Source organism: Macrobrachium nipponense, chromosome 25 (assembly GCF_015104395.2).
Source record: "Macrobrachium nipponense isolate FS-2020 chromosome 25, ASM1510439v2, whole genome shotgun sequence".
NCBI classification, from domain to species: Eukaryota; Metazoa; Arthropoda; class Malacostraca; order Decapoda; family Palaemonidae; genus Macrobrachium; species Macrobrachium nipponense.
In genome coordinates, this window is record NC_087214.1 from 30,408,346 (window position 1) to 30,435,735 (window position 27,390).

At 40.6% G+C, this 27,390-nt stretch overlaps 1 protein-coding gene and 1 long non-coding RNA gene across 2 annotated transcripts in view; one reads left to right on the forward strand and one right to left on the reverse strand.

The window, feature by feature from the left end:
* LOC135199307 (uncharacterized) overlaps positions 1-27,390 on the forward strand; it is a 761,114-nt gene that overhangs the window by 243,458 nt on the left and 490,266 nt on the right. The gene's annotated exons all lie outside the window — the stretch shown is intronic.
* Positions 957-24,963, reverse strand: LOC135199305 (charged multivesicular body protein 7-like; the record flags this gene model as incomplete). Its single annotated transcript, XM_064227215.1, is given in 7 exon segments — positions 957-1,072; positions 7,689-7,810; positions 9,646-9,904; positions 10,133-10,316; positions 21,499-21,572; positions 21,979-22,169; positions 24,896-24,963. Coding segments are annotated over 7 exon segments (977 nt in total), but the record flags the coding sequence as incomplete, so codon positions are not given.

The following is a 27,390-nucleotide window of genomic DNA, read 5'->3' on the forward strand; positions in this document are numbered from 1 at the left end:
ACATACAAAAAACATTTCAGTTTAACACATCAAGGCATTATCACTGGCTCTCGATTTTACCAGCATAATTACCATGTAAGTAATTATATAGACGTATAAGTACCAACTGAAGCTTCAACTACAATAGCATAACCAACTCCTCACTGAAGATATGGTGTTACAATCCTAGTTACATGCTTGTAAGTGAAAAGCTCAATGCAATTCAGGTTAAATTGACATTTACAAAAATGAAACACATGACAGGCAGATTTATATTCCTCTATTTTTCATTCTTTAATGTAAATAGAAATTCTATGCCTATAGTTTTCCTTTCATTAATGAAAGAAATACATCATTTTATGTAAAAGAAAATATTACAGTTGCATCTGCTTTGTGCCATTTACACAGTTAGGGTTAAAATGGCTGATCAATACTGAAACTGTACAAATGGTTTTTTTATTTTATTATGTAGACTTTAACTAAATTAATTTCACCATAACCGCACTGACATACCATTTTCTTTGCTTTAGGCATTATAATTAATGCAGCCAGTATACTGAAGGATGTCTAACTATTTATAACTTTTAAGTACTGTACACTTTATAATGCATTAGTATGCCATAATAAATGAGGGATTTAAATCTAGGGGATTTTTTACTTACAGGTTTATAACTCAAGATTATAAACCAAGGATTTATAACCTACACTTAATAACAAGCCCATAAGGACTATGAACAGTTGAGCAACACCAGGAAGTACCTTCAGTTCTTATGTGATGAATCAAGATAGCGTACAAAAGCAGAAACTGGTTAAGGTTCCTACTTTCAAAAGCCTTTACAACTAGAAATAAATCTTTAAATAATTAAGACCTACCGCTCACTAAGTACATATACTATTACAATCTACTTCATGATAAAATAAATGAAGATGCATTAAAAATTAAAATCTTCCAGAATGATGTAGGAAGATGCACTTACTTATTAATTTGTGTCTCTTGTAACTGAAGTATGCACGTATTTACATTTTCCAAGGCTCCCATCTGTGTAGCGAGAGACTTTTCTGACCGCTTCTTCCTCCTCAGCAATAACAGTGCCTGATTATATGTATATGTATAAAAAAAAGAGAGGTTAACATCAACCCAAGAAAAATTTTCATAACATACTCACTACATAATGCATAAAAAATTTTATTTGTAAAAGTATTATGAAGATAACTGACTGAAGAGCTTTATGACATCTTAATTACAATGGTTCATTAACAGAACAAGTAAAATATACCAAATTTGTAACTAATTTGTATTTTTCATAACTAACAAACCTGAGGTCTTAACATTAGGATTGACTAGCGCCAAGCTGGAAACCGGTAGAATTAAAATTACACTTGTGAGATCCAGGGACTAATGGCATCTATACCAGGTCACGAGGCATGTATACCCAGAATGCCCATGGCTACCTGTGACCCACCAGTTATATTTCTAACCAAGTTTAGACTGCTAGAGGGGTGGTTCGAGGTGGGCCTTTACCTGTTAAGACCTCAGGTTTGTTAGTTATGAAAAATACAAATTAGTTACAAATTTGGTATTTGTTCATATACGAAACAAACCTTTAGTCTTAACATTAGGATACTTACTATTGGAGGGAGGTAAGTCTCTACAACTGACTGGGAGTTTGCCACCTTATCCATTTCCGAATATATAGGGAAATTCTAAGAGAATGGACAATGAACCTAGGACCAAAGATATAAGCGGATCTATATTGGTTTTCCCCCACTGGGTGTAGATACCATTCTACTGTTTACTCTTGTCCCTTGCAACTGGATCCACCTTCACCCCTCTTTTCCTTATTATCCAGAGGGGTGTGTTGCTACTGAAAAGTATATCATCACCTAAGATAGCTTCACAGTATGGCTGACCACCTCACCTGCATCTAGTCCGTTCCAGCACATGACGGTACTCTCCTTCATATTGCCCGTAGTTAAAGGAGTAGGAAGAAAGTAATAAAGAAAAAAGACCAGTCATCCCATTCATTCTACTTTCATACCTTCATCTTAGACTAGACGCAAACTGACCCGCCAGGGGCACTGGATGAACTATATCACTTGTTGGGCCGCCACCACTGGACCCAAGGAAAAGGTGTCCAGGGATCTATGGGCAACATCTTTCAAATAAAATGAGGTGAAAGTTGTTTGGCGTTTCCACACACCAGCTTTCACCAGTTCCAGTAGGTCTGGAAACCACTCTGCTTTCGGCCATAACGGGGCTACCAGGGTCCTTGAGGTTCTGAGACCGCATTACCCTGTTCAGAACCTGACGGATTAGACAAAATGGAGGAAATGCGTACACGTCCAGATTGTCCCAGGGGTGTTGTAGTGCATCTTCTGCTACTGCCTCTGCGTCTGGGACTACTGAACAATACACTCCCAACTTTTTGTTGTACCTGGTTGCGAATAGGTCTATGATCGGTCCTTCCCACAACCTGAGCATCCTGTCCACTACCTGTTGGTGCAGGGACCACTCCGTTCCCAGAATCTGATCCCTGCGGCTCAACTTGTCGGCCACTATGTTTCTTTTTCCCGGAATATACCTGGCCTTGATGTCTACCAGGTTCTCTATAGCCCACTGGTGAAGTTGAACTGTCATCACATGTAACTGCCGAGAAACTAGGCCTCCTTGCTTGTTTATATAAGCTACTACTGTGGTGTTGTCTGACATCAATACCACTGAGTGTCCCTTTACTCTCTCCCTGAATTCCTGTAGAGCCAGAAAAGCTGCTTTCAACTCCAGGACGTTTATATGGAGTTCTCTGTCCTTGCAACTCCATTTTGCTGACACCATCAACTCCTCCATATGGGCTCCCCAGCCTTCTAGTGACGCATCCGAGAACAGCAAGAGGTCTGGGGAAGATTGTTGAAGGGGGACACCCACTGTCAGATTGTCGTCGTTCACCCACCACAGCAGTCTTTCCTCACTTCTGCCGACAAGGGAATTTGCTCGTACCGGTGATCTACTATTGGTGACAAAACTCCTTCATCCTCTATTGTAAGGACCGAAGGTGTAGCCTTCCTTGTGGTACTAGCTTCTCCAGGGAGGTTAGGATTCCCAGCACCACCTGCCACTGTCTTGCTGGCTGTGTCTGTTTTCCCAGAAAGGCATTCACCACTTGTTTGCATTTCTCTATTCTTTGGTCTGTCAGGATACTTTGGCTTGTTGTGTGTCTATCACCATTCCCAGATATTCCAAACGTTGACTTGGATCCAACTGCGACTTCTCCTGATTTACCACAATACCTAGGCTGTGACAAAGCTGCAGGAGGGCCGCCCTGTCCCTGAGTAATTTCTCCCTGGACTTTGCTATCACCAGCCAATCGTCTAGATATCTAATTAGCCTGATCCCCTGAGCATGCGCCCACGCCGACACGAGGGTGAACACTCTTGTAAAAACTTGAGGAGACGTTGTCAATCCGAAGTACAGGACCTTGAATTCGAAAGCTTTCCCTGCAAGACTGAAGCGGAGAAATTTCCTTGAAGACTGTTGGACTGGTATCTGAAAGTATGAGTCCTTTAGATCGACTGTCAGCATAAAGTCTCCGATTCTGACTGCTTGTAGAACCGTTTTCGGAGTTTCCATCTTGAAACTGGTTTTCCTTATAAACAGATTCAGCGTTGACAGGTCTATTACTGTCCTCCACTCCCCGTTGGCTTTGGGTACCAGGAAAATCCTGCTGTAGAAGCCTTTTGCCGGACTGCATACTTGTTGCACAGCTCCTTTTTCCATCATCTTCTTCACTTCGTCCTGAAGAATAGTGGCCTTCTGAGATTTGTGGGCATAAGTGACGTGGGGTAATGGTTGATCTGTCAGGGGCGGGGTTACCTCGAACGGGATCAAATACCCGATCCTGAGAACATCCACCACCCACTGCTCTGCCCCTAGTTCCTGCCACACCTTCCAGTGATTTGCCAGGCAACTCCCCACTGGTGTGGCCGAGTGATGGGAGGCGCCCATCCTATCTTCTTGAGCCTCTCCCTCTTCCCCTATTGCCCCTTCCTCTATTGTTTCTATTGTGAAAGGGCCGATGAGTTAGCCTCTTTGGGGAAGAGGGTCTTGTGACTCTATTAGGGATGCTATGTCTCACTGTCTTCTTTCGAGACATCTGCTGTTGTCTTCCCTCCAAAGGAGTAGTTTGACTGTTAGACGTTTTCCTAACTGCCTGTTGCACCAACCTATCGTTAGTGTCCATCCTTCTTCTATCTATCGCCTCTTCCAGTATGACCTATGACCTCTGGCAACAGCAGTTGCGATTCCAAGATATCCCCATTCCTCATTGCTAACAGGGAATCCAAATCCACATTGCGGCTTAGTCTAGCCAACGCTGCATCTCTCCTCATTAGCAGGATATTTGCCCAAACATTGGCACTTACGTTTGTCAGGTACGCAATCGCCTTGGAACCTGATTGTAGTAATCTAATGAACAATGGTTCATCCACTACTTTTCTTGTTGCTTCCGAGGATGCAATCTTCGCCACTGCTGTTGACCAAAGGTCTAACCAAGAAGCAGCCTGAAAGACAGAAGAAGCTGTTGCTTCTAACGTAGCAGCCTCTTGGTACGTCATTGAAGGGCACTCCATTTTAACCTGATCCAAGGTTAATCCAGGCCTTAACCTTACAACATTAGGGTTCATTTGTCTAGACAGCAAAGGGACCTTCGGTGTCGTATAATATTTCCTTTGCTTTATCATTGGAGGGGGAATAAATTTAAATGAATTCTATTAGATCTTAAGGAATTATCCCTCCCTGCAATCTTTGCGTTTACGTGTTGCAAGACCGATTCCGCATGACTCGAACAAGGCAATTCATACGACACCTTGGTATCCCTCTTTAGTCCAAATGCCATGTCAATTCCAGGCGGAAGCATACTGGCCGGTGTTTCTGTCTTCTCCGAAAGGTTATTGAATTGACGAATCAAATTAATCACCTCTGCATACGAGGCCAGAAACTCTTGGTTTTCTCCTTCCTCCGGCTCTAGTGTACCATTCTCCGTCACAAGGGATGTTGTCTCACCCCTATCTTCTGACAGACGGCCCGGAATTCCACGGCCGCCTGCCCCTACGGCCGCGGTCTCTTTGATCTTTGCTGGCCACTGTTGGCTCGATCCCGGATAGTCAGCAGGGGAACGAGAACGTCTCACTCTTTCTCTGCTCACGGATCTAGAGCGAGAATCTCGTCTAGATCTCCAAGATGAAGGCTCCCTTAAGACAGATATAAGTTCGTCTCTATTAGTATTGGCATCGTTTTCGAGCGTCGGCGAGCCTGGCCTCGACCTTCTATCCAGACGGACACTGCCTTCCACGAACGTATCCGCCGAGGTTGCCAACTCTCTATTTTTCGTACTTTTAATAGAGCCTTATCGTCCTTCGTACGTATTTTGAACGGCCTTACGGGCGAAACTGGGACCTGCATTCCATCCTCTGCTGCACCTTTCGCCGCCAACGTCGATTTTACCAGAGGTATCGTAGTTTTTGCGATCCAAACTGGCAACTCCGCATCGGCCGTCACCTCTCTCGCTTGTTCGGATTCTTGCGAACGGCTTTGTCTGCTAACCTTGTGCTTAATAGCCACTGACTTCCCGACCTTCCTGCTGACTTGGAAATGACAGTCTTGGTCCGAAGATGAGGAAGAATTGATTCTTCTCCTCTTAGCCCGAGGATCCGCCAGGAACTCCCGAATCCTCCTCCAACGCTTGACTGGCGCTCGCCGTGACGTTATCGGACTTAGCGATGACGCCGAACTAGAGGAAGAAGACGAAGAAGGCGAATCACACTTTTTCTTTTTGTCTCTCTTATTCATTCTCTTCTCTATATCCTGTAATTTCTGCATTACAGTTTGCATTGACGGGTCAGAAGGCGTATTAGCGTCTGGGTGCAGCGAAATAGGCCGAGAATCGGTCTGTGACGTCATCACGCCTGCTATATCGGAGTGTGACGTATGTTGTGACGTCATCCCTCTCGTAGGGAGAGACTGAGAGGTTTCTGCTGGCAACCACACGTTTGCTGCCAAACTACCTCCCACGTTCTGCATCGCTGTAAACACTGAGTGTGATGGTGAAGTCGCGGCATTAATTCCCATAAATTGCAAGCCCGGGGGATGAGGAACATTCAGCGCTGCCGGACCCTGCTGGAACCGTGACATCATATAATGCGCAAGCAGACCATCCAAGGTTGGTACGCCTGGTAGGCCTAGCGCTGACCACGTACCATCTAACCTATGCGCTTGAGGAGCAGGAGCCTGGAACAAAGATGGCGGATCTCCCCCTCTACTTGCTAGGAACAAAGGAGAGTGCATATTATTCATAAGATTACCCAAGGCCCCTCCTGACGTTTCTGATACTGAACCGCTAGGAGAAACCGAAGGGGTATGAGACAAATCAAAAGCAGGTGGAGAAACATATGGAGCAGCCTGGTTTATTGCCGATACAAAAGAAGCCGGTAAGGTTTGGTCATCCAAAGATGGCGTCACCACCTTCCTTTTGTATTGGCTTTTCCCATAGAACTTCTTCCACTGTTCCACCGACCAACCGTGACAAACAGAACATGGATTAGTAACCGTACATACGTTTTCCCTGCACCTACTACACGTTGGATGAGGATCCGTCGACACCGAAGTTAGGAACCTAGAACATGGAAAGCCACTGACTCCTGGGCATTTCCTTTGTCTCCTCTTCGAAACGGTAGACGATCCCGATGTTGAGGCAAAATTCTCCATCATACCACGTATACACTCTTACCACACACTGATCACACTCGGAGAAAGAAAAGGTAATAGGAATGAAAAATAAAAAATGAAATGGAGAACGGGCAAACTGAAAAACCGGCTTTAAATCAGATAGACAGTAACACGTCTTATCTTAAAGGCAGTAGGAAAATAACTGGTGGGTCACAGGTAGCCGTGGGCATTCTGGTATACATGCCCTGTGACCTGGTATAGATGCCATTAGTCCCTGGATCTCACAAGTGTAATTTTATTTCTACCGGTTTCCAGCTTGGCGCTAGTAAATCCTAATGTTAAGACCGAAGGTTTGTTTCGTATATGAACAATATGATGTTTATGACATTTACACAATAATACTGAAATTTCCACAAACACTATTAATAATTTTGAAAAACAATAGCACCATAAATTAAGATAAATTAAAATTCAAGAAGCGTATTTTAAAGGCAAGACAGCTATACATTTAAGGTTTCCATATTTTTAAGCACTATGGGCCTACACTACATATGAAAAGAGGAATGGTCTATTCCAACTTTTTTTTCAAAATAAATTTTACATTTCATTCTTGTGTACGTATATATATTCCACACTATAGAAGGGATAAAAGACTTAGCTCTGCCATTTACCCACCCTTGGTACAAAGCTTTGAACTAAATTAGACAGGGTGAATGTGTATTGTTTAAAAATTAATGAAACACTGCTGCACCATTGTAAAATTTAAACAGTTTAGAGGAAAAAAGTAACTTTGAAAGGCTGAATGTTATTCAGTACTATATCAAATTTTCATTCTGACATCTCTGGTATGTATTGTCTATGAAGCAGTTTGGTGCACTTTACTGACTAAGCTATTATGTTCTGATCAAATAATTCTGGAGCTAAATTTGGACAAAAATGTTTCAACTTCTTCACTAGAAATCTTAGAAAACAATCACCTTAAAGTACGTACCTTAGTTTTGGATTTTGCCTTAAGAGCTAACATCACCTCCTGCTGCAAACTAGCAATTTCATGCTCTAGTTGGGAAATATTGTTTGCAACACCTTTCTGTGCAACATGCAGCTCATTTTCAGCTGGAAAGTAAGAGTTATGTATTAAAATTTCACACAAATTTCAATACTATTCTTAACATACCTGTATTTCACATAAAATTCTACGTTCCACAAATAATAACATTGAACCATTCCAAGTCCAGTATGTTTGGAAAATGCTAGTTTAATTAAATAACACACTGATACCATTTCATATGCAACATTGCATAATTAGAAACACAATACTGAACTCAACATATGGTAAATGGTGGACTGACAGTGGGTAATCCAGCATTAAGTTTTCCAAAGATGTCAGAAAAAAATAACCCCTTACGAGACTGGTTAGTAACTACAAGCTGCAGCAGAAACGGTTCATAGCCTATTATTATTATAAATGCTTTAATGTCAGTTTTTTCCTCTATGGGGTTAGATGCAAAATGAGTTCCCTCTAATCTTTCTGCCAGACGCCCATCTGGTCTACCGAGTCATTGATCTCTTCGTTTGACCTTTGATCCCCATTCTTTTGACCTTCTTATAGGTCTTTATTCTGTTATTTCCATATCTATTGCCTTTCTGCCCAAAAATTCCTCATACTTTCTTATCAACATGTCCAAGGCATCTCAATCTGATGATAATATCACCAATCAATGCAGTAACCTAGTTGCTCTATGACACATATGGTATGGATGCTGTTAGCCTTGTAAAGCTCTAAGGAGTAGGTGACCAACCAGAGCACTGAAATCAGAACTACCAAATAGTGTCATTAAAAGAATGAAAGTACAGTAGTTACTTGGCAATACATTTAGATCAGCCTCAAAAAGCGGAAAGTAAGATGGAGGAAAGAGAATTGGAGGTAAAGTAAAAAGAATGAAAGGGGTTGCAGCTAGTGGCCAAAGGGATGCTGTAAATAACCTTAAGTAATGCCTACAGTGCACCAGGTGAGGTATAGTAGAACCCCCGTATTCGTGTTCTCCGGATTCGCGGACTTACACATTCACAGATTTCTCTCGGGAACGTTTCCCTACATTATTTGCGGAAAATTCGCACATTCGCGGTATTTTTCTATGAGAAATATCCACAAATTCCCTTTTTTTTTTTTTTTTTAATCAATTTCATCATAAAATGCACTTTTTGTGATAAAACTATTACAAAAACCAAGTATGAAAATTTTTAGTGGGTTTTTCTTGAGTTTTAACTAACAAAATAGGCTGTTTTTAGCATTTTTATAGGGGATCCAAACATTCGCGAGTTCTAACTATTCATGGGGAAGTCTGGTACGCATCCCCCGCGAATACGAGGGGACCACTGCATAGTGAAGCACTTTCCCCATAGGGGCATTTGGTTATTAGTAACTCAAGGCAACAGGCGATCCCTACTATTTTGTTTCAGAATTCCTTACCTGGTGAAGCATGTTCCAAGATCATTCTATATATAAAGGGAATGTTTCCATGATTACTAAAGATTTAGTTGGATCTCAGGAACTGGCACATGAGGCACCATATACTATTGTCTTATCTCTCCAGTATCGAAAAATGTTACTGTAGTGGGAAAATGTCTCTATTTGCATCATATTTTTTACACATTCAGCTTCCACGGTCCCATACCCAGTCATAGATCACAAATCATTTGTGATTTTTTGTAAAGCTTTGCTCTATGCTTCCTTAGTTACTGGCATAATGTTCCTGTATACATACAAAAAATCATATTTTCCCCACCATTTTAATGAAAATGCCTTGTCAAAGGAGATTGGTATAGTAGTGTCAAAACTGTAATTTAATTCTCTTGTATACTGTTCAATACGATATCAAGTAAGAACTTTGTAGACCTAAGCTGCATATTCCATTTCACTTAAACATGGCAAACAAAAGTGAAGTTACCTATTTCCACTTGTGTAATAACAGGCTTCTGTAAATCCCCACAAACTGCAAGCTTGACATAGGTCATATCTTTATGAACTGTAGTGGCTGCTCTACCATTATGAACAAGTGCTTCAACTACAAGGTGCAGGTTGTCTGCAGAACCAACACAGTCTCCTACTTTGCTGTAGAGTGAAGCAAATGTTAAAGGTTTATTCCCAGCAATGTGATCATCCAAGGATAATTTCCAGTATGATTTCAACACTGCTTCACACATGTCCTGGAAGAAAATGTCAATCTATATTAGTCAAATCATTCAGTACCATACTTCTCACATATGGCAAGAAGAAATACAAAGGAAAGCTTTAATTAATTTTGAAATACCTGTATCAATGTATTTTCTCATCATGAATTTACTAACAATGAACTAGGTGGCAAGCTGCAAAATCCATGTTGTACATCCTATTGTTACTTACAGACAGCTAAGAAATTCATAAATTTTAATTACCTGTAATAATTTTGTGTCAACAAAAACCTTTGAGTTTATATTATTGGCTCCTAATGCTTGTTTAACTTTATTCCATGCAAATCGTGATGGAGCTGATATGAATACTCTTCTTCCCCAGCCAACCCAAGATTCTTCACCTTGCTCACCCAGAGGCAATTCATCCAGAGGCACAACTTCACCTAACCTGAAATAGCAAGTGCATGAAAATAAATATTTATAACCTTGATACAGAATAACCTTAGTACTTAAAAACCATAACTAATGCACTGGAGATTAATAATTTAATTCTAATACTGTACTGTACTACTTTGGATATCATTGATGTTGGCGACAGAGCAATGAAGCTGTAGGTATGATTTCTACCAAAAACACAGCAGTATTAAAATACAACAGCATATAAAATCAGAAATATCCTAGTTTGGTAAGGGTTGTACAGTGATCTTATTCTCAATTAGGTGATTTTAATTTGTAACCTTCCTGCAACATCTTCATCCTCATCCCCATCCCTATACTAAAGTGTCTGTTGCCTTTGTGTATTTTCTCCAATTATTCCTTTCAAAAGCATCTTCCTCCACAAAAGCTTTCTTCTCTAATTCTTCCTTCAACTTGTAACTCCCTCTAATCCTCTGTTCCCTCTTAACACTCTAATTGTAGCAGGCTTCTTTCAATTTTTCATTAATATATTCATAAGAAATTTTTCTTTTGTACACTGTTTTAAGGGGGCCAGCCAGAACCCTTATAGTATATGGGGGTATAGGGCAAAAAATGCAGTCATGAAAAAATTCATGGAGCTTCGATTGGCAATGGAGAATATGTATACGAAATATTTCATCAAAATTCTTCTTACTTTCGTAGTTACAGGGTAATTAGTAAAAGTAACTCAATAAGACAAAAACATTGATCTGTGCAAGAAAATGCAATATTTCTTGTTATCGTAAATTGTGATAATTACTGTCAAAGAAATTGTGAACAATGGCATCTGTAGAGATTCCATGAAGCGGCAGGAGGGAACTTAGTCAGTTTACCACCTTCCAGTGTGAGGAGAAACCACTTGTAGTGTAAACGTTCGAGTTTCACCTCTGACATTCGCTTGCTTTTACGTATGTTTATCTGTTTCGGCAAGAATTTCATCATGCCAATGAGGAAGACTAGCAAAACATCTCGCTAACATACAGACGAAGAAATTTAGCTCTAATATGAATACAGAATATCATTATATACACAATATTAGCGTAGTTAGTGAAGAGAGAGAGAGAGGGAGGGGTGCGTAGTTAGGAACGCCCCCATATTGCCTGACCCACACATCGTGCAGTACCCCAGGCTACGGTCTTTGAGCAAAGGGATCTTCATTTATGATAAATATGATATTGTCATGTTACAATAAAGTTTTATACATACTTACCTGACAGATATATACTTAGCTATAGACTCCGTCGTCTCCGACAGAATTTCAAATTTCGCGGCACACGCTACAGTAGTCAGGTGATCTACCGCCCTGCCCTGGGTGGCAGGACTAGGAACCATCCCCGTTTTCTAATCAGAATTCTTCTCTTCCACCTGTCTCCTGCGGGGAGGCTGGGTGGGCTATTAATCGTATATATCTGTCAGGTAAGTATGTATAAAACTTTATTGTAACATGACAATATCATTTTTATACATTCAACTTCCCTGCCAGATATATACTTAGCTGATTAGCACCCATTGGTGGTGGGTAAGAGACAGCTAACTACTGAAATAGACAGGTAAACAACATATGTTGTAGGTATTTATAAACCTTGGTTCCTACCTTATTAGGCTGAAGACTTCCGCGGCTACTGCCTTGGAGTCTGCTTAGCCTCAAGAGCCTCAGCGAGATAATGATCTATGGCTAAGAGTTCTGTGGGTCTGCCAATGGGGTCTTATCCACTTACTCGGCAGAGCCTAAAGGCCTTTGTCATTGGGTGCTATTCCACTAACATGACAATACACCTTGTTCAAGGAGCACAAAACCGATCCCGATCACCTGATCCTAACATCCATGTTAGTTCTAAGATTGTAAGGAGTTATCCCCCCCCGAACTCCCACAAACAACCAAAAAACTCGAAACATAATTACACTTTCATTACAAAATATACAAAAAAAATTTTGTACTCCCCTACTAGTCATACATACCCTTGATCCCCTACCAGCAATGACACTCTGCTCCCGTGCGACAGTAGTGAGCTTGCTACTAGAAAACCAAGCACATATCTGACAAGAGGGTTTATGTACGATAAAAACACAAAATTAAGGATCAGTCTTTGCTCCAAGACCCAGTACTGTATCTGCTGATACAAAAGGACCTACGCGAGAAGCACTTCTCATAGGTCCACTCTCACGTCCTTCAGATAATGAGATGCAAACCACTGAATTGCACCTCCAATATGTAGTCTCAATGATATTCTTCAGAGACATATTCTTTTGGAACGCCAAAGACGTTGCTACTGCTCTTACTTCATGCGTCTTGACCTTAGAAGACCGAAGGATTACCTCCGAGCAGTTCTTGTGAGCGTCCGTAATAACGCTTCTCACAAAGAAAGCCAAGGCGTTCTTGGACATGAGTCGTTTGGGGTTCTTTACTGCACACCAAAGACCTTGTTGACAAGCTCCCATCTGTCTCTTCCTCTCTAAATAGTATTTAAGAGCTCTCACTGGACAGAGAGATCTCTCTATCTCTCTGCCTACCAGGTTAGATAGGCCTTTTACCTCAAAACTTCTGGGCCAAGGCTTTGATGGGTTTTCGTTCTTTGCCGAGAAACATTGTCTGGAAGAACAAATGGCAGCATCTCCTTTGAACCCCACCGTGGAATCCAGAGCGTGTAATTCACTCGTCCTCTTGGCTGTAGCGAGAGCCACCAGGAACAAGCATTTCCTAGTGACGTCGCGAAGGACGCCAGATGTAAAGGTTCGAATTTATCCGATGAAAGGAATTTCAGGACCACGTCTAGATTCCAACTAGGTGTTCTAGGAGTAGCTGCTTTCGAAGTCTCAAAAGATCTAATTAGATCGTGTAGATCTTTGTCGTTAGCAATGTCCAGGCCTCGATTTCTGAATACTGAAGACAGCATGCTTCGGTATCCTTTTATTGTCGAGACTTGATAGTGTGATTCCTCTCTCAGAAAGAGGAGGAAATCGGCAATATTCACTATAGAGGTACTGGAGGAGGACAGCTTCTGACCCTTACACCACCTCCTAAAGACTTCCCACTTCGACTGGTAATACTCTTCTCGTCGAAGCTCTGCGGGCTCTAGCGATAGAGCCCGCAGCCTTGCGAGAAAAGCCTCTCGCTCTGACAAGTCTTTCGATAGTCGAAAGGCAGTCAGAGCGAGACCTGGGAGGTTGTGATGAAACCTCTCGAAGTGGGGTTGTCTGAGTAGATCGTGTCTGTTTGGAAGCGATCTGGGGAAAGTCCACTATCCACTCCAGTACCTCCGTGAACCATTCCTGGGCTGGCCAAAATGGGGCTATGAGTGTCAACTTCGTGCTCTTCGAAGCTACGAACTTCCTGAGCACTTCCCCCAGGATTTTGAACGGAAAGGCGTAAGCGTCCACACGACCAATCCATGAGAAACGCGTCTATTGCGAGGGCTCTCGGATCTTCTACTAGAGAGCAAAAGGTCTCTATTCTTTTGGAGGAGGAACGTCGCAAACAGGTCTATGTGACGGTCCTCTCCCCCACAGGGACCAAAGACTTCGACACACTTCGTTCGTGAAGAGTCCATTCTGTGGGAAGGACCTGGTTTCTCCTGCTCAGTCTGTCCGCTCTCACATTCTTGATCCCTTGAACAAAACCTCGTGAGGAGAGTTATGCCTCTTTCTTCCGTCCAGGTTAACAGGTGTCTTGTCAAACTGATAGAGGGAGAAAGAGTGCGTTGCTCCTTGCTTGCGTATGTAAGCCAGAGCCGTGGTGTTGTCTGAGTTTATCTGTATCACCCGTCTCTGACTATCTCTTCGAAGAACTTTAAGGCTAGGTGTATGGCCACAAGTTCCTTGCAATTGATGTGCCAGGACATCTGTTCCTTTGTCCAGGTGCCTGACACCTCCCTTGCTCCCAGCGTCGCTCCCCATCCCGACTGAACCGAAGCGTCGGTAAACAACACTTGGTCTGGGTTCTGCAGAGCAAGCGATACGCCTTCGTTCTTTTGAAGCTGAGGGATCCACCACTTCATATGATCTTTTACTTCTTGTTGGAAGTTGGAAGACGTTCCGAGAGAAGTTGACCCGTCTTCCAACTCCACACCTCTTTGAGGAAAAACTGAAGAGGGCGGAGGTGAAGTCTCCCTAGCGAGAAGAACTTTTCCAATGAGGGGACAGGGTCCCTAAAAGGCTCAGGTAATCCCTCGCTGAGCTGTTCTTTCTTTCTAAGAAGCTCGAGATTCTCGACAAACCTCGAGCGATTCTTTCTCGCGAAGGATATACCCGAAAACCGAGAATCCATCTGAATCCCAGATAGACCAAGTTCTGGCTGGGGATCAGTTGTGACTTCTCGAGGTTGACGAGCAACCCTAGCGAATCTATCATGTTCCTTGTTACTTCTAAGTCCTCCAAGCACTGACTCGACTTGGCCCTGATCAGCCAGTCGTCCAAGTAGAGGGAGATATTTATCCCCTCTAGGTGAAGCCATCTTGCTACATTCGCCATCAGGTTGGTGAATACTTGTGGGGCTGGTAGACAGTCCGAAGCACAGAGCCCTGAACTGAAAGATCTTGTCTCCTATCACAAAGCGAAGATATTTCTTTGAACAAATTGGTGAATGGAAACGTGGAAATAGGCGTCTTGCAGGTCCAGAGAGACCATCCAGTCTCCTGGGCGAAGCGCCGACATTACAGAGGCGGACGTTTCCATACGAAACTTCTTTTTCTGTACGAAGCGATCAGAGCGCTTACGTCCAGAACTGCCTCCACCCCCCCGATGTCTTTAGGTACTAGAAAAACGGCGATTGTAAAATCCCGGGGAGTGTGGATCCTGCACAAGTTCGATGGCCTCTTTTTCTTTTTCCCACATTTGCTCTACCATTTGAAGGAGAGTCTTTCGCATTAACGGCGTCTCTGTACCTCGCTGACAGTTCCCGAGGCGTAGTGTTAGGGGCGGGGCTCGTCGTCGAAGGGGATTACATATCCCTTCTTCAGGACCGACACTGACCAAAGGTCGGCTCCCCTTTGTGCCCATACTCCTGCAAAGTTCAGGAGTCTGGCGCCCACTGGTGCTTGGAAGAGCAACAAGTCACTTCGATTTCTTGAAGGGCCTAAATGAAGACCTTCCTCTCTTTTCAGAGCTCTTCTTTCTGGCAGGGGGACGAGCCGCTGCACCTCCACGAAAGGGCTGCTGAATAGGACGAGATTCCTTCTTAACTGTCGACACTACCGGTCGTCCTTTCTTGGGACTTTGCGTAAGTAGGTCTTGTGTCGCCTTCTCAGTTAGCGAGCGAGATATATCCTTCACTAACTGAGAAGGAAACAGATGATCTGATAGAGGGGCGAACAGTAAGGCAGTCCTCTGGTTCGGAGAACCCCTTTCGATAAAAGGGGTATCCATTACACTGATCGTCTTTTTTCAGGAGACCCAGCACCCAAAAAGGTAAGCCACTTCACCCGAACCGTCCTGTACTGCCTTAGTCCATGCAGGACAGGACGCTATGGAGAATTTCTGGGTTTTTTTCAGAAACTCCGGATCCTTAGATTGTTGGCCAGAACTCCGAGTGACCAATCCAGAAAATTGAACACCTCTAAAGTGACAAAAAGTCCCTTTAGAAAGTGGTTCAACTCTGAAGTGCTCCACGTCGCTCTGACCGATCCTAAGGAGTGACGTCTAGAGGCCTCCACTAAACTGGAAAAGTCGGCATCTGCAGAGGCGGGTAAAGAAAGACCCATAGTCTCTCCTGTCCCATACCAAATACCTCTCTTCCCGTGCAATCTGGAAGGAGGCATGCAGAATACCGTCTTTCCTAACTCCTTCTTCGTCCATCCAAGAATCTAAAGAATGGAGTGCCTTCTTCATTGATATCGCAGGCTTCATTTTTAAAAAGGCCGACGATTTAGCCGTAGCTGAGCTCGAAAAGAGCGAACGAGGAGAAGGAGGAGCCGCAGGACTAAGAGAATCTCCAAACTCTTGTAGTAGTAATGAGGCCAAGACTTTATAACTAGAAAGTCCCTCATTAGCAGGAGGTTCGTCGTCAGACAACTCGTCTAACCCTCGATCAGACGAAGGAGAAAGTTCACGTTTTGGAGGGAGAGTCCTTCCAAGACCTCCTAAGTCTGAAGGAGAGGAGCTCCTATTTGGCGAAGAGTCATAACCTCCAGGAACGAGTCCCCGACTCTTGACTCCTGGCTCTTGACTCTTGCCTCCTGACTCCTGCCTCCTGGCTCCTGACTCCTGCCTCCTGACTCCTGACTCCTGCCTCCTGACTCCGGACTCTTGCCTCCTGACTCCGGACTCCTGGCTCCTGCCTCCTGACTCCTGCCTCTTGGCTCCTGGCTCCTGCCTCTTGGCTCCTGCCTCCTGCCTCTTGCCTCCTGGCTCTTGCCTCCTGGCTCTTGCCTCTTGCCTGGATGCCTCCACACTCTTGTCTCTGGGCTCCTGCCTCCTGGTTGACTCCTCACTCCTGGCTCTTGGCTCCTGCCTCCTGGATGACTCCTCACTCCTGGCCGGTGCCAGCCAGACGTCTGATTGTTTCATCCAGGTTCGTACCGGAAACCTCACCTCGAGTAGGAGTATTGATCCTGGAGGTAGATACCTCCATACGTCTGGAGGATCTTTTAATAGGAAGGGAAGTGTCTTTCCTTCCTTCTAGGAGGCTCCTTTGACAGGACTCCTACAAACGACGAAATCTGTTCCTGCATCGCCATCATGAACCTCTTAGTAGCCTCCTCTTTATCCTCTTCGGGAGGAGGGGAGGGGAAGGAGGGGGGAGGAGTCCATAGCCTCCACCTCCTGCCTCCTCCTCACTCTGGTTGAAAGAATGGCTCTTCTTGCCTTCTTGCTTCTTCACTCCCGATGGAGACTCCTCAGGGAAGTTTTCAGGCTCGAGTCAATAGTCGGCGCCCTCCAACTCCTCTTGAGAGGCCGAGATCGATCGGAATCTCTCCAATCACGTCTCGGAGATGAAGATCCCGACGACGGAGAAAACACTCACGTAGGACGCTTTTTACAATAGCGGTCCTTGGCAGTCTGGGGTGTCACAGAAACCCAAACCGCCGAAGGGACACCTGATGCGGTGGGGATTCTCCACAACCTCCTTTCGGCTTTCGACATTCCTTTCTCCTCTGGGCAATGTGAGCTTGGAAGAGGTCTAGACCTAGGAGCGTTGCTGAGCCGACCAGATGCCCCCTCCACTACACTGGGGACACTCATAGTCACCCTGTCCACTGACAAATCACTAGCCTTACCTTGTATGGCAGCCATTTTGTTTTCTTTTCCATCAACTTGAAGGCGCTTGCTTTTTAGATCTGCAAAGTTACTTTTGCTGGGATCTACAGGATTCCTGCAATAGGAGAAGGGGCTGCAATGGAAGGAGAAGTAGCAATACTTACCCTTGGGAAGATCCCAAGCTTGGAATTAGTTCAGATCTAGAACTACTTAAACTTCTATGAGAAGCCTTCCTCACTCTTTCTCTTTCTAACTTTTTTAAATAATTAGTAGATTCTTCCATTCGTTCTCACTCAAGTTCTGACATTCCTTACAAGTATTAGTAAAAGAACATTCATACTCCCTGCACCTCTTGCATACCGTGTGAGGGTCTACCGAAGCTTTCGGCAACCTCACCTTACAGCCTACATTCACACAACGTCTCACAACCATACCAGAGTCAGACATTATTAAAGAAAATTCCACAAAACAGTCCACAAAAGCGTATGCCAATCCAACAATCCAGATACGTCACCAAAAGTCGGTCAAGAAGATCAATTGCCGGTGAAAAAAGAAAAACCAATCGAGAGGAACCAACAACAATGTTGATGGTCCGGGCGACAGAAGAATTCTGATTAGAAAACGGGGATGGTTCCTAGTCCTGCCACCCAGGGCAGGGCGGTAGATCACCTGACCTACCTGTAGCGTGTGCCGCGAAATTTGAAATTCTGTCGGAGACGACGGAGTCTATAGCTAAGTATATATCTGGCAGGGAAGTTGAATGTATAAAAAGCATATTTTTGGTTTATTATTACCCAAAAAGGAATATGAAATTCATAATAATCATGATTTATTAACATTGTCTTTGTAAAAAGAGAGTACACGTTCGAGTTTCACCACTGACATTCTCTTGATTTTACGTCTGTTTATCTTTGTTTCGGCAAGAATTTCATCATGCCAAAGAGCAAAATACAAGGAAAATATTTCGCTAACATACAGAAGAAGAAAATTTGCTGTAATAAGCCGAGTTAGTGAGGGAGAGAGAGAGTGAGTTGCGTAGGAAGAAGTGCCCTGTCTTGCCTGACACAGTGCCCCAGGCTACGATATATGAGCAAAAGGATTATCATTTATGATTAAATTACGATAAATAACATAGATTTGGTTTATTAATAATCAAAACAGATATATGCATTCATAATAATCATTATTTATTGTCCTTATAAAAATACAAAGGAAAACTTTGAACGCCCGTATCTCAAAACTATACTTATTGACCTTCAAAATCTATCTTCTCACTTAGTTTTAAAGCTATAGCACTGAAATTTGGTATATAACTCAGAAAGACACAAAAGAACAATCAAAGACAGCCCTTTTTTCTAATTTTTGTTTTGTGTATTTTTTTTTTCTTTTTCCTGATTTGTAGGGTTTATTGTTTTACCATAATGAAAAATTCATATCTAGCAAAAAAAATGACTAAAAAAAAAAAAAAAAACTCCTCATTTGATTGGAGGTCTACATCAGGTCTATAGGTAGTAATCCCAGGTCTTAATATTAAATATCAAGGGAGGAGATAGAATTTGAAAAATGGTTATTTTCGGGATAAATCACCCTGGCGCCACAAAACCAAAGGTCAGAGGTGAAAATCATATGCGGTTTGGAGATGTACCAAGTCACCTTATCAAGTGGTATGAATATCAAAGTCCTGTCCTTAAAAAATGGCATTAGCCGGCCGGCCCTCTTAAACTCAATCACAGTAAATAAATGACAAAACTTTTAATCCTCAGAATGTGGTAGTTTTGACCAATACAAAACATGCCACTTCTCTGCTGATTAATCAGTCACAGCAGATTGGTTCAAGTCTTAATAGACAAAATACCACTCAGGCCAATTATTATACACATTATTATACACCAAAGCATGATATAAGATTGTGTGTATCGATTGTTGTAAGCCATGTTACTAGAAGTTTTTGTTACAAGATGATTTATAGGCCTAATTATTAACTGAAAATATCTTGACAATCTGATGCTTGAACCTGCACTACCACTACCTTCTGTTTTCATGTAAACTGTAATCAGAAAGACTGCCAACTTAACCAGAAACATAAAACTCCTTGTCAGAGGAACTGGTAAACATTATAAGTATAAAATGCTGCAGAGCAATATCTAGCATTCAATACATTTACATATTAAAAACAGCAACTTGAAAATTTTCTGAAATGTCTGAGTTACAAAAGCGTACAGTTGTAAATGCAATGATATTTTTTTCCTATCCAATCCCATGAGAGAAAAAAATGATCATCAATTTGATAGAAATGACAAACTGTCAGACTTTAATAGTACATCCCAGAAGATACTAAGTGGAAATTGAAAAAAAATTTGAAAATTTAATTCTTGGCAAGAAATGGGGAGCAGGTTAAGAAAAACCTCATTTTAATAGATACTTTTCATTATTCCTTCATAACAACATTCTCTAGCCTCAAAGAGATAGTACAGTTTTCACTGTTAAAAGAACAAACACAGTAATCATTCTTGGCAGGTAAAGCCGTGAAGGGTGTTATAATAGATAAAACTGGCAACCTTTCACAATATTCACAATAGTATATATACAATTACAAGTGGGTAAAACAAAACAATGAACAATTTATAGTAAAAAAACATTGTATTCCCTGTTTTTACAGTAAATTGTTCAAGATTTTGTGTTACCCACTAGGTAAATTTATTGTAAACAACTGAGGATTTCAAAAAGTTTCTATTGTAAGCTGATTATTATTTATTTATCTATGAAAACTGTAGGGTCTATTTTAGGCTTGAGAATGATGTCATGAAAGAACGAAATGATTCACTAATAAAATACGTTATTTCTTAATCTATCTTCTTTTACTGGAAAGATGTTCAGGATTCTGAAATGTATACAAACATATAATAAAAAAGGGAGAATTATGTTATGTTAGGAAGCAGACATAACATTTTATAAGCAAAGAGTGAATATTAAGGACATGTTTAAAGCATGTACCAATATTCCTCTATTCAAGAGATAACAGAACTTAAAAGATAAGAAAAGGGTGCTTCTGAAAAGAGGAATACAGAATGTTATGATTCATGACTTGTATGTGTTGGGATGATCATATGCTATTCCTAGGATGTGTCCACACTATAGTAAAACATGTCTTTAACTTATCACACAGACATCACAAACAAGCTGAATGGCAGTTAATGATTTATTAGAAGTTCTACCTAGTGCGTCATATGATCGGCCAGTACTGGCCAAAGTTTCCTTCTTCATTTATGGTCTTTGACTTATATTCAACCCTTTCGTGATAGATGAGAGATAACTTCCTGCCATGTGTTTAACTGCATGTTCCTTTATTGTATCAAAAATTGTATTATAGCCACTAACTCAACATTTCTAATCTCGCAGGGTTTGCCCAAAAAGGAGTGAGAACTAAAGCAGGGTAGAATTTTGAAAAGTTGAAGAGTGAGGTGAGGAGCAAGTCAAGTTAACATATAAAAGAGTAAAAGGCAGAAAGCAGCTGTGGCCGGTGAGGAACTACCACTGACCTTTGTGCATCACACATAGTAAAAGAAATAATTAAGATAGGAGGGACATTTTCTGTTGAAAGGAACAGGAACATTTCATTAGAAGAATACATTTGGAACAGGATAACAATCAAAGGAAAGATGCAACATTATGAGAAAGCACAAAGACGAAGATCTTGACCAAATGGAAGAACCAGCACATTTGCCTACATGACTAACCTTGTGAGATGAAATCCTGATGTGAACATTTTGGTGATAATGATGATTAATATCTATACAGCATTTGGAATAGAATATAAATAGAATATAATACATGTGGTTGACTTAAACTGTACATTTGATCATTATAGATTTTCATTTGCTTTAAAGTTCTTGAGGTCTCTTTATTAAGGAGAAAAATGGCAAGAGAATAATAGTGGCAATATTCATCACTAATCTACAACAAAAGATACAGCAACTCTTTACCTGTTCATGTGCAGCAATACATCTGATAGACACAAAGGCTGTTGTGTACCTCGCCTAAAGGCAGACAGACTTTCCTGGAAAATATAAGCAATATAGATTTTTTCCACTGACTAAATAAGCAGTATAAAAACAGGCTTTGATGAAGGAAAAACCCATGTTTGGTAGCCGCTGTGAGTCCTCAAAGGATTTACACTCTCACATAACAAGGCCAACACCTATCCATGCAATGTCTCTAAAAAAAAGTTACTGAAACCAATCTTTAGTTCATCAATTGTTTTCTTTCTCAAATATCTTTACAACGCAACAGTGAATCAGCAGAGTAAGATCATAAAGTAAAGTACTATAATTATAAATTGAAGAAGACTAACATTTTCATACCAGTCAAAACGTGTCCAGTTGAACAGAGAGAGAGATAGAGAGAGAGTAGAGAGAGAGAGAGAGAGAGAGAGAGAGAGAGAGAGAGAGAGAGAGCCAGCATACCTGAAAGGTGAAAGTAAATTTTTTTGTAACATAACACCAATGGTGAATAGCAGCTGTCCAAAATGTTAATCGCGCAGTTCTTGCCACCTCATCTTGTGCAGTGGGCATGGGTCCCATCAATGTGCGTATCCTCTCTTCATTACTCCACTCCGATGGAAGGTAAGGGCGAAGATCATCCATACTGGGGTTTCCTATTTAGGAAATGGCAATCAATTACAGTAATCATATAGCACCGGATTTGTCACTACACTTATTAGCTCACCTAACTATTATAATCCATATTGTACCTTAGAAAAAGGTTTTGGAAGTGAAATTTCCTTTTTAATATTTTGAGAGCAACAGGTTACACAAGCCTGCATGTAAAAAAAGCCACTTAAAACAATGCCCAATCCATGTGACTGACTGAGTAAATATGATACATACAATTTAAAGGATAGGAACAACTTGAAGGGAAGGGGAAGTGGGGGGGAGGGGAGTAAAGGTCAAGATTTTGGTGACAGGAAATGGCATTTCTATGTGAGGTTATTGGGGTATAAATACAGGTTTCAGAAGAATGAAATCTCCTCCCTGATTACAATGGTCAAATTAATGGGGAACAGAGTTCTGCCTTTTGGCAGGTTTAGGTAAGGTAAAGATGAATCTCTTGCATGTGGCATTTGACACATTTATCTCTCCAGTGTGGGCACACACAAGGCACATTTTTTTCCTGGCTATTCTATTCCACTTTCTTTTGAAAGTTCTTTTCATCACTCTTGATACTATGTATTTATACCTACCCCCCCCTCTCCCATCGAATTTTTTTGCTTTTTTTTTCCAATCCACATATAGACCACCAAATCTGTTAGGGATTGTTAGAAAAAGCAAAAAAAAAAAGAAAAAAAAAAAAAAAGGAAAAAAATTTAGTGGTTTACCCAATTCATGAGTGTAAAGAACAAAGCCACACAAAGAGCAGTTACAATAAATACAGACATAAGCCTATGCTTCCTGTTCTCAGCAAGAAATCAATCGACTATACCTGTTAGATATGGTTAGGAAAAAGCAAAGAATTAGTCGTTTACCCAATGAATGATACGACAAAAATCAAAAATTTTTAATCAATTTGTATTTTTTCGAACATACAAACCTGACGTCTTTACATTAGGATTTTCTCCAGTGCTAGCTGGGAACTGGTTATGAAAAAATTAAAACTTAATAAAATCAAGGTATGGCGGAGTAATACACAGTATCATCCAATGGGAACAGCAAGTGGAGCAGTCAAAAAAATACTGACAAGAGCCTATGTTTCACATTCTTAATGAGAAATTAACTTATCATTCTAGGCTACGCTGTGGGTACAGTGTCAAACTGCATGGTGTAGAAGCAGCCTTAGGTTACCTCACTAATTAGGATACCACTCCTATAATTCATTTAGTCATTCAAGTTTTTCCTCTCCTAAGGCCCATCGATTTTCTACTTCGATTCCTCCAAATTATTAAATGTAGAAGGGACTGAGATACTGAAGCACATCAGGCAGAATTCATATCAAATTCACATAAATCAAATCAAGTATTGGCTAGCCTCTTTTTGGGGGGTTTTTTTGTTGACTGTAAAGTTATAACCATCCTAGGGGCTAGTAGGTACTACAAACATGGCAAAATACATTTGCACACCCCAATCGCTGGTAGCTGTCGTATTCATGGGAACGTTCCTTGCAGTCCATGCAGAGTTACTGCCTAGAATTACCCATAGAAGAGTTGCACACACTACTATCCGCAGGTTTGTACAGTGTTTGATAACGGATTAAGATCAAGGGACATAATTTCGACTGAGAGCACCTTAACTAAATCGGTAATTCTAGGCAATAATTCCGCACGGAATGCGGAGGAACATTCAAGCAACTACGACACCCATGAGGATTGGGGCGTCAAAGTGTTTTCTCTGTTTAGTACTACTTAGCCTTGGGGGTTAATTACAGGCAAAACCCCCCAAAAATACCTAAATATAAATTCTTAGTATCTAGGCTAATACTAAGAACCAAATCCTATGGGAAACGTAATTTCCAAAGAAATACCTACCATTTTTACACGGAGTTAGGTATTACCTAGAATCTACCACTAAACCAAGCTAAGGTAACCTACGTTTGACCTGCAGACTTTTGGCTTGGTAATTCTAAAGAATAGCTCCGCACGGAGTGCAAGGAACGTAACCGCGCGATACGACATCCACTAGGATTGGGGGGGGTGGCGTCCACTGTATTTCGCTGTGTTTAATACTGGCCCCTGGGGGTTGGGGGTTAATTACAGTCGACCGCCCAAAAATAACGTAAATTCTTCATAAGCAACCCAAATATTATTAGGAGACCTGTAATTTCCAAAGAAAATACTCAATGCGGATTATTATTTTAAGAATTTACCCTTTGGGTTTGGGGCTTCGTCCCTTGTGCGACACCCCAAAGGTAACAAACTTTCAAAACTAGCATAGGCTATGTTGTGTGCGCAACTGGGTTTCTGCCTGGCTATATACTGTGGTAATCTTTACCGCTGTTAATGAAAGATTCATGGCCTAATCTATGAAAGGTTTGACTAAGCCTATAGGGCTATTAGGCCTACTACTACCTAAAATTACCTTGGCCTGGGCTACAGTTTAAAACATCTACCTAGGCCCAGGCATAAAGTTCGAAAAAACACAACCCCAATTTCTATTAATCAAAGGCTATATATTAATATAATATAATTACTAACAACCGCGATATTCATTTAACAATATAATAACTAGCCTAGCCACCTAACAACCAATTACTACCTAGGTATTAGGTACTAGGTAGGCCTAAGGCTACTTGTCAGCAGCGATAGGCACAAAACATTACATCTTAAATTAATAAAAGAATGGAGACGGAAATTTTGGTATTTACGTTTGTTATATAAATTATAAATATTACCTTGTACGTTTCCCCGAGTGGATGAAAACATCCAATAATGGAACGCGTTAAAAATAGCTTGGCGAACGTACGAGAAGAAAAGTAAAATGCAACTCATTTGTTTACAATCAGTGTTGCCACTGGATCCGCATATGAATTCCGTCTGGTTCCGACTGGTGGTAACGAAAACGGCCTTTAAACGGGTATTTGTGACGGGTAGTTGTGTAAACTTGACTTTCATTCATGGATAAACTAAAGAAATTAGAGCAGCTCTAAATTGCAATCCCATTCATATTAAATGGAGCTGACAAATGTCATGATGAAAATAAATGTAATTTTTATTAACATTCATCACTCTAACGAAGATGATTTTATATTTTTATATGTATTTTTTTAACAAAATACATTAGAAAAATACATATGTAATATATATATATATATATATATATATATATATATATATATATAGCTAATATATATATATATATATATATATATATATATATATATATATATATATATAGTGTGTGTGTGTGTGTGTGTGTGTGTATATATATATATATATATATATATATATATATATATATATATATATAGATATATATATATATATATCATACAACAGTATATGAACGAGATAAAAAATGTTGACATAACAAAATAGATACAGCACATAAACACATCTTTAGCATGACATATTTCAAACAATTCTAAGTATAGCTTATCAGACTACCAGATTCTAAACAATAATAAATATTTGGAGCATTATAAGTTTAAGGTCAACATATAACAATAAATTAGTGATTTGATATGACAGAATAGATATACTGTAACAAAAATAACAAATTTTCTTTGGCAAAAGATATCATTTCAAATGTCTCCCAATTATTACTTACTAAAAAATGCTAATATTAAAGGCAAAAACTTTTCAAATACTGATTACTGATCCTAAAGTATGTCTTCCTGTTCTTCCTCAACATTCTCATGTTGTTCTGGGCTTCTGTTTGTTTACCTTATTCATCTTCGCAGTAGGTTCGAATTTGCACCACAAGCCACCCTCTCACTCTCTCTTACGGTTTCTGACACAATTGCTAAAGCTGCTTGGTTGAGGTGGAAAGCCTGTTCCTAGTTTTGGTTTTATCAAATCATCTTCGAAAATCGAAAATATTCTTTCGGCATCTGCATTTGACGTGGGTAGGGAAACAATATTCAGAGTAAACGTAGGCAAAAGTTTGAATTCTGGTTGACCATTTTCAGCATTCTTTACATTTGCAAGATAAAAGGGAAAAATGCCTTCCGCATTATTTGATGCTTTTGTATCCTCTGGGATGTCTACATTAGGTATATGTCTCCATTCATAATCAATTTCTGAGCATCACCTGAATATATCAGTGGGACCTCCATGACAAACTTGGACAGTGTTAGCATACTTAGTAGGGCGTCATTTCTTATACAATTTGCGACAGATAGTGTACTGCATAACTGCAACCATTTCGAGTTTAAAGAAAATCTCTCCTTTATTTGAACACAAGCTGTTTCCATGAACTGTCGACACTGCTTTCTTTTAATATCAGCAATCATTGTCTCATTTGCAGCTATATTTTGGTTCTTGGAATGATTGTGAATATTAGCACCTAAGAACACGTTGATTCAAGGGGAAATAAATAAAGTTTGTTTCATCACTAGGGTCAATAACATTGAGCTGACTATCAGTACTTTACTAGGCATATAATAAAACCTTTAAAATATATGAGTAACAAAATCCTAGCTTATTGAAATTGTTAAAATATGGCAATATAAAATCTAAAAATTGAAAATATATAAGCAAATATGAGTCTTGCTAGGCATTATATATTGATTGTGAAGATGTCAATCGGTCTTCTAAATGCTTATTTGAGAAATACAAGGTGAGGGGTCGCCATTGCTCCAGTATACACATTTTCTTGGAAGTGTCTTCGCTGCGTTGAGGCACACAAAGGGTGAATTGAGTGACAGGCGCATTTAAAAATTGTGGATACCTGGTGCTCCTTTCTTCAATCTACTAATTAATGAATTATGTTGGACCATAATGTTACTGGCGCCATGTGTGTCGCAAATCCAATCAAATTTTCTATTGGGATCATGTCCTGAAAGCAAGTTCATAATCAAATAAAAGAGATGTCGTTCTGTCGATTCCTCATCTTATGGCTAGACTGTATGAATGGGGCATTAGAGCTTAAAGGTTAGCTAATTCTATACATATAATATCTATATTTATTGTTAAAATTTTAAGGAAATTATTTCGGACAATTCATTACAGAAATACATGATCACCCTATGATATTCAAATTAGTCCATATTTTTAACAGAGGCAGGTTTATGGAAGACCCTGCTAATCATATTGGGATTTAAACTTGATACAGAAATGCAAGTTTCAGCATCAAAGTTATAGATAACATTAAGATCATTAGTACTCAGACAATAGCTGCAGCAAATACAATTGTAACAAATGGTAATGGTACGTTATTAGGTACCAA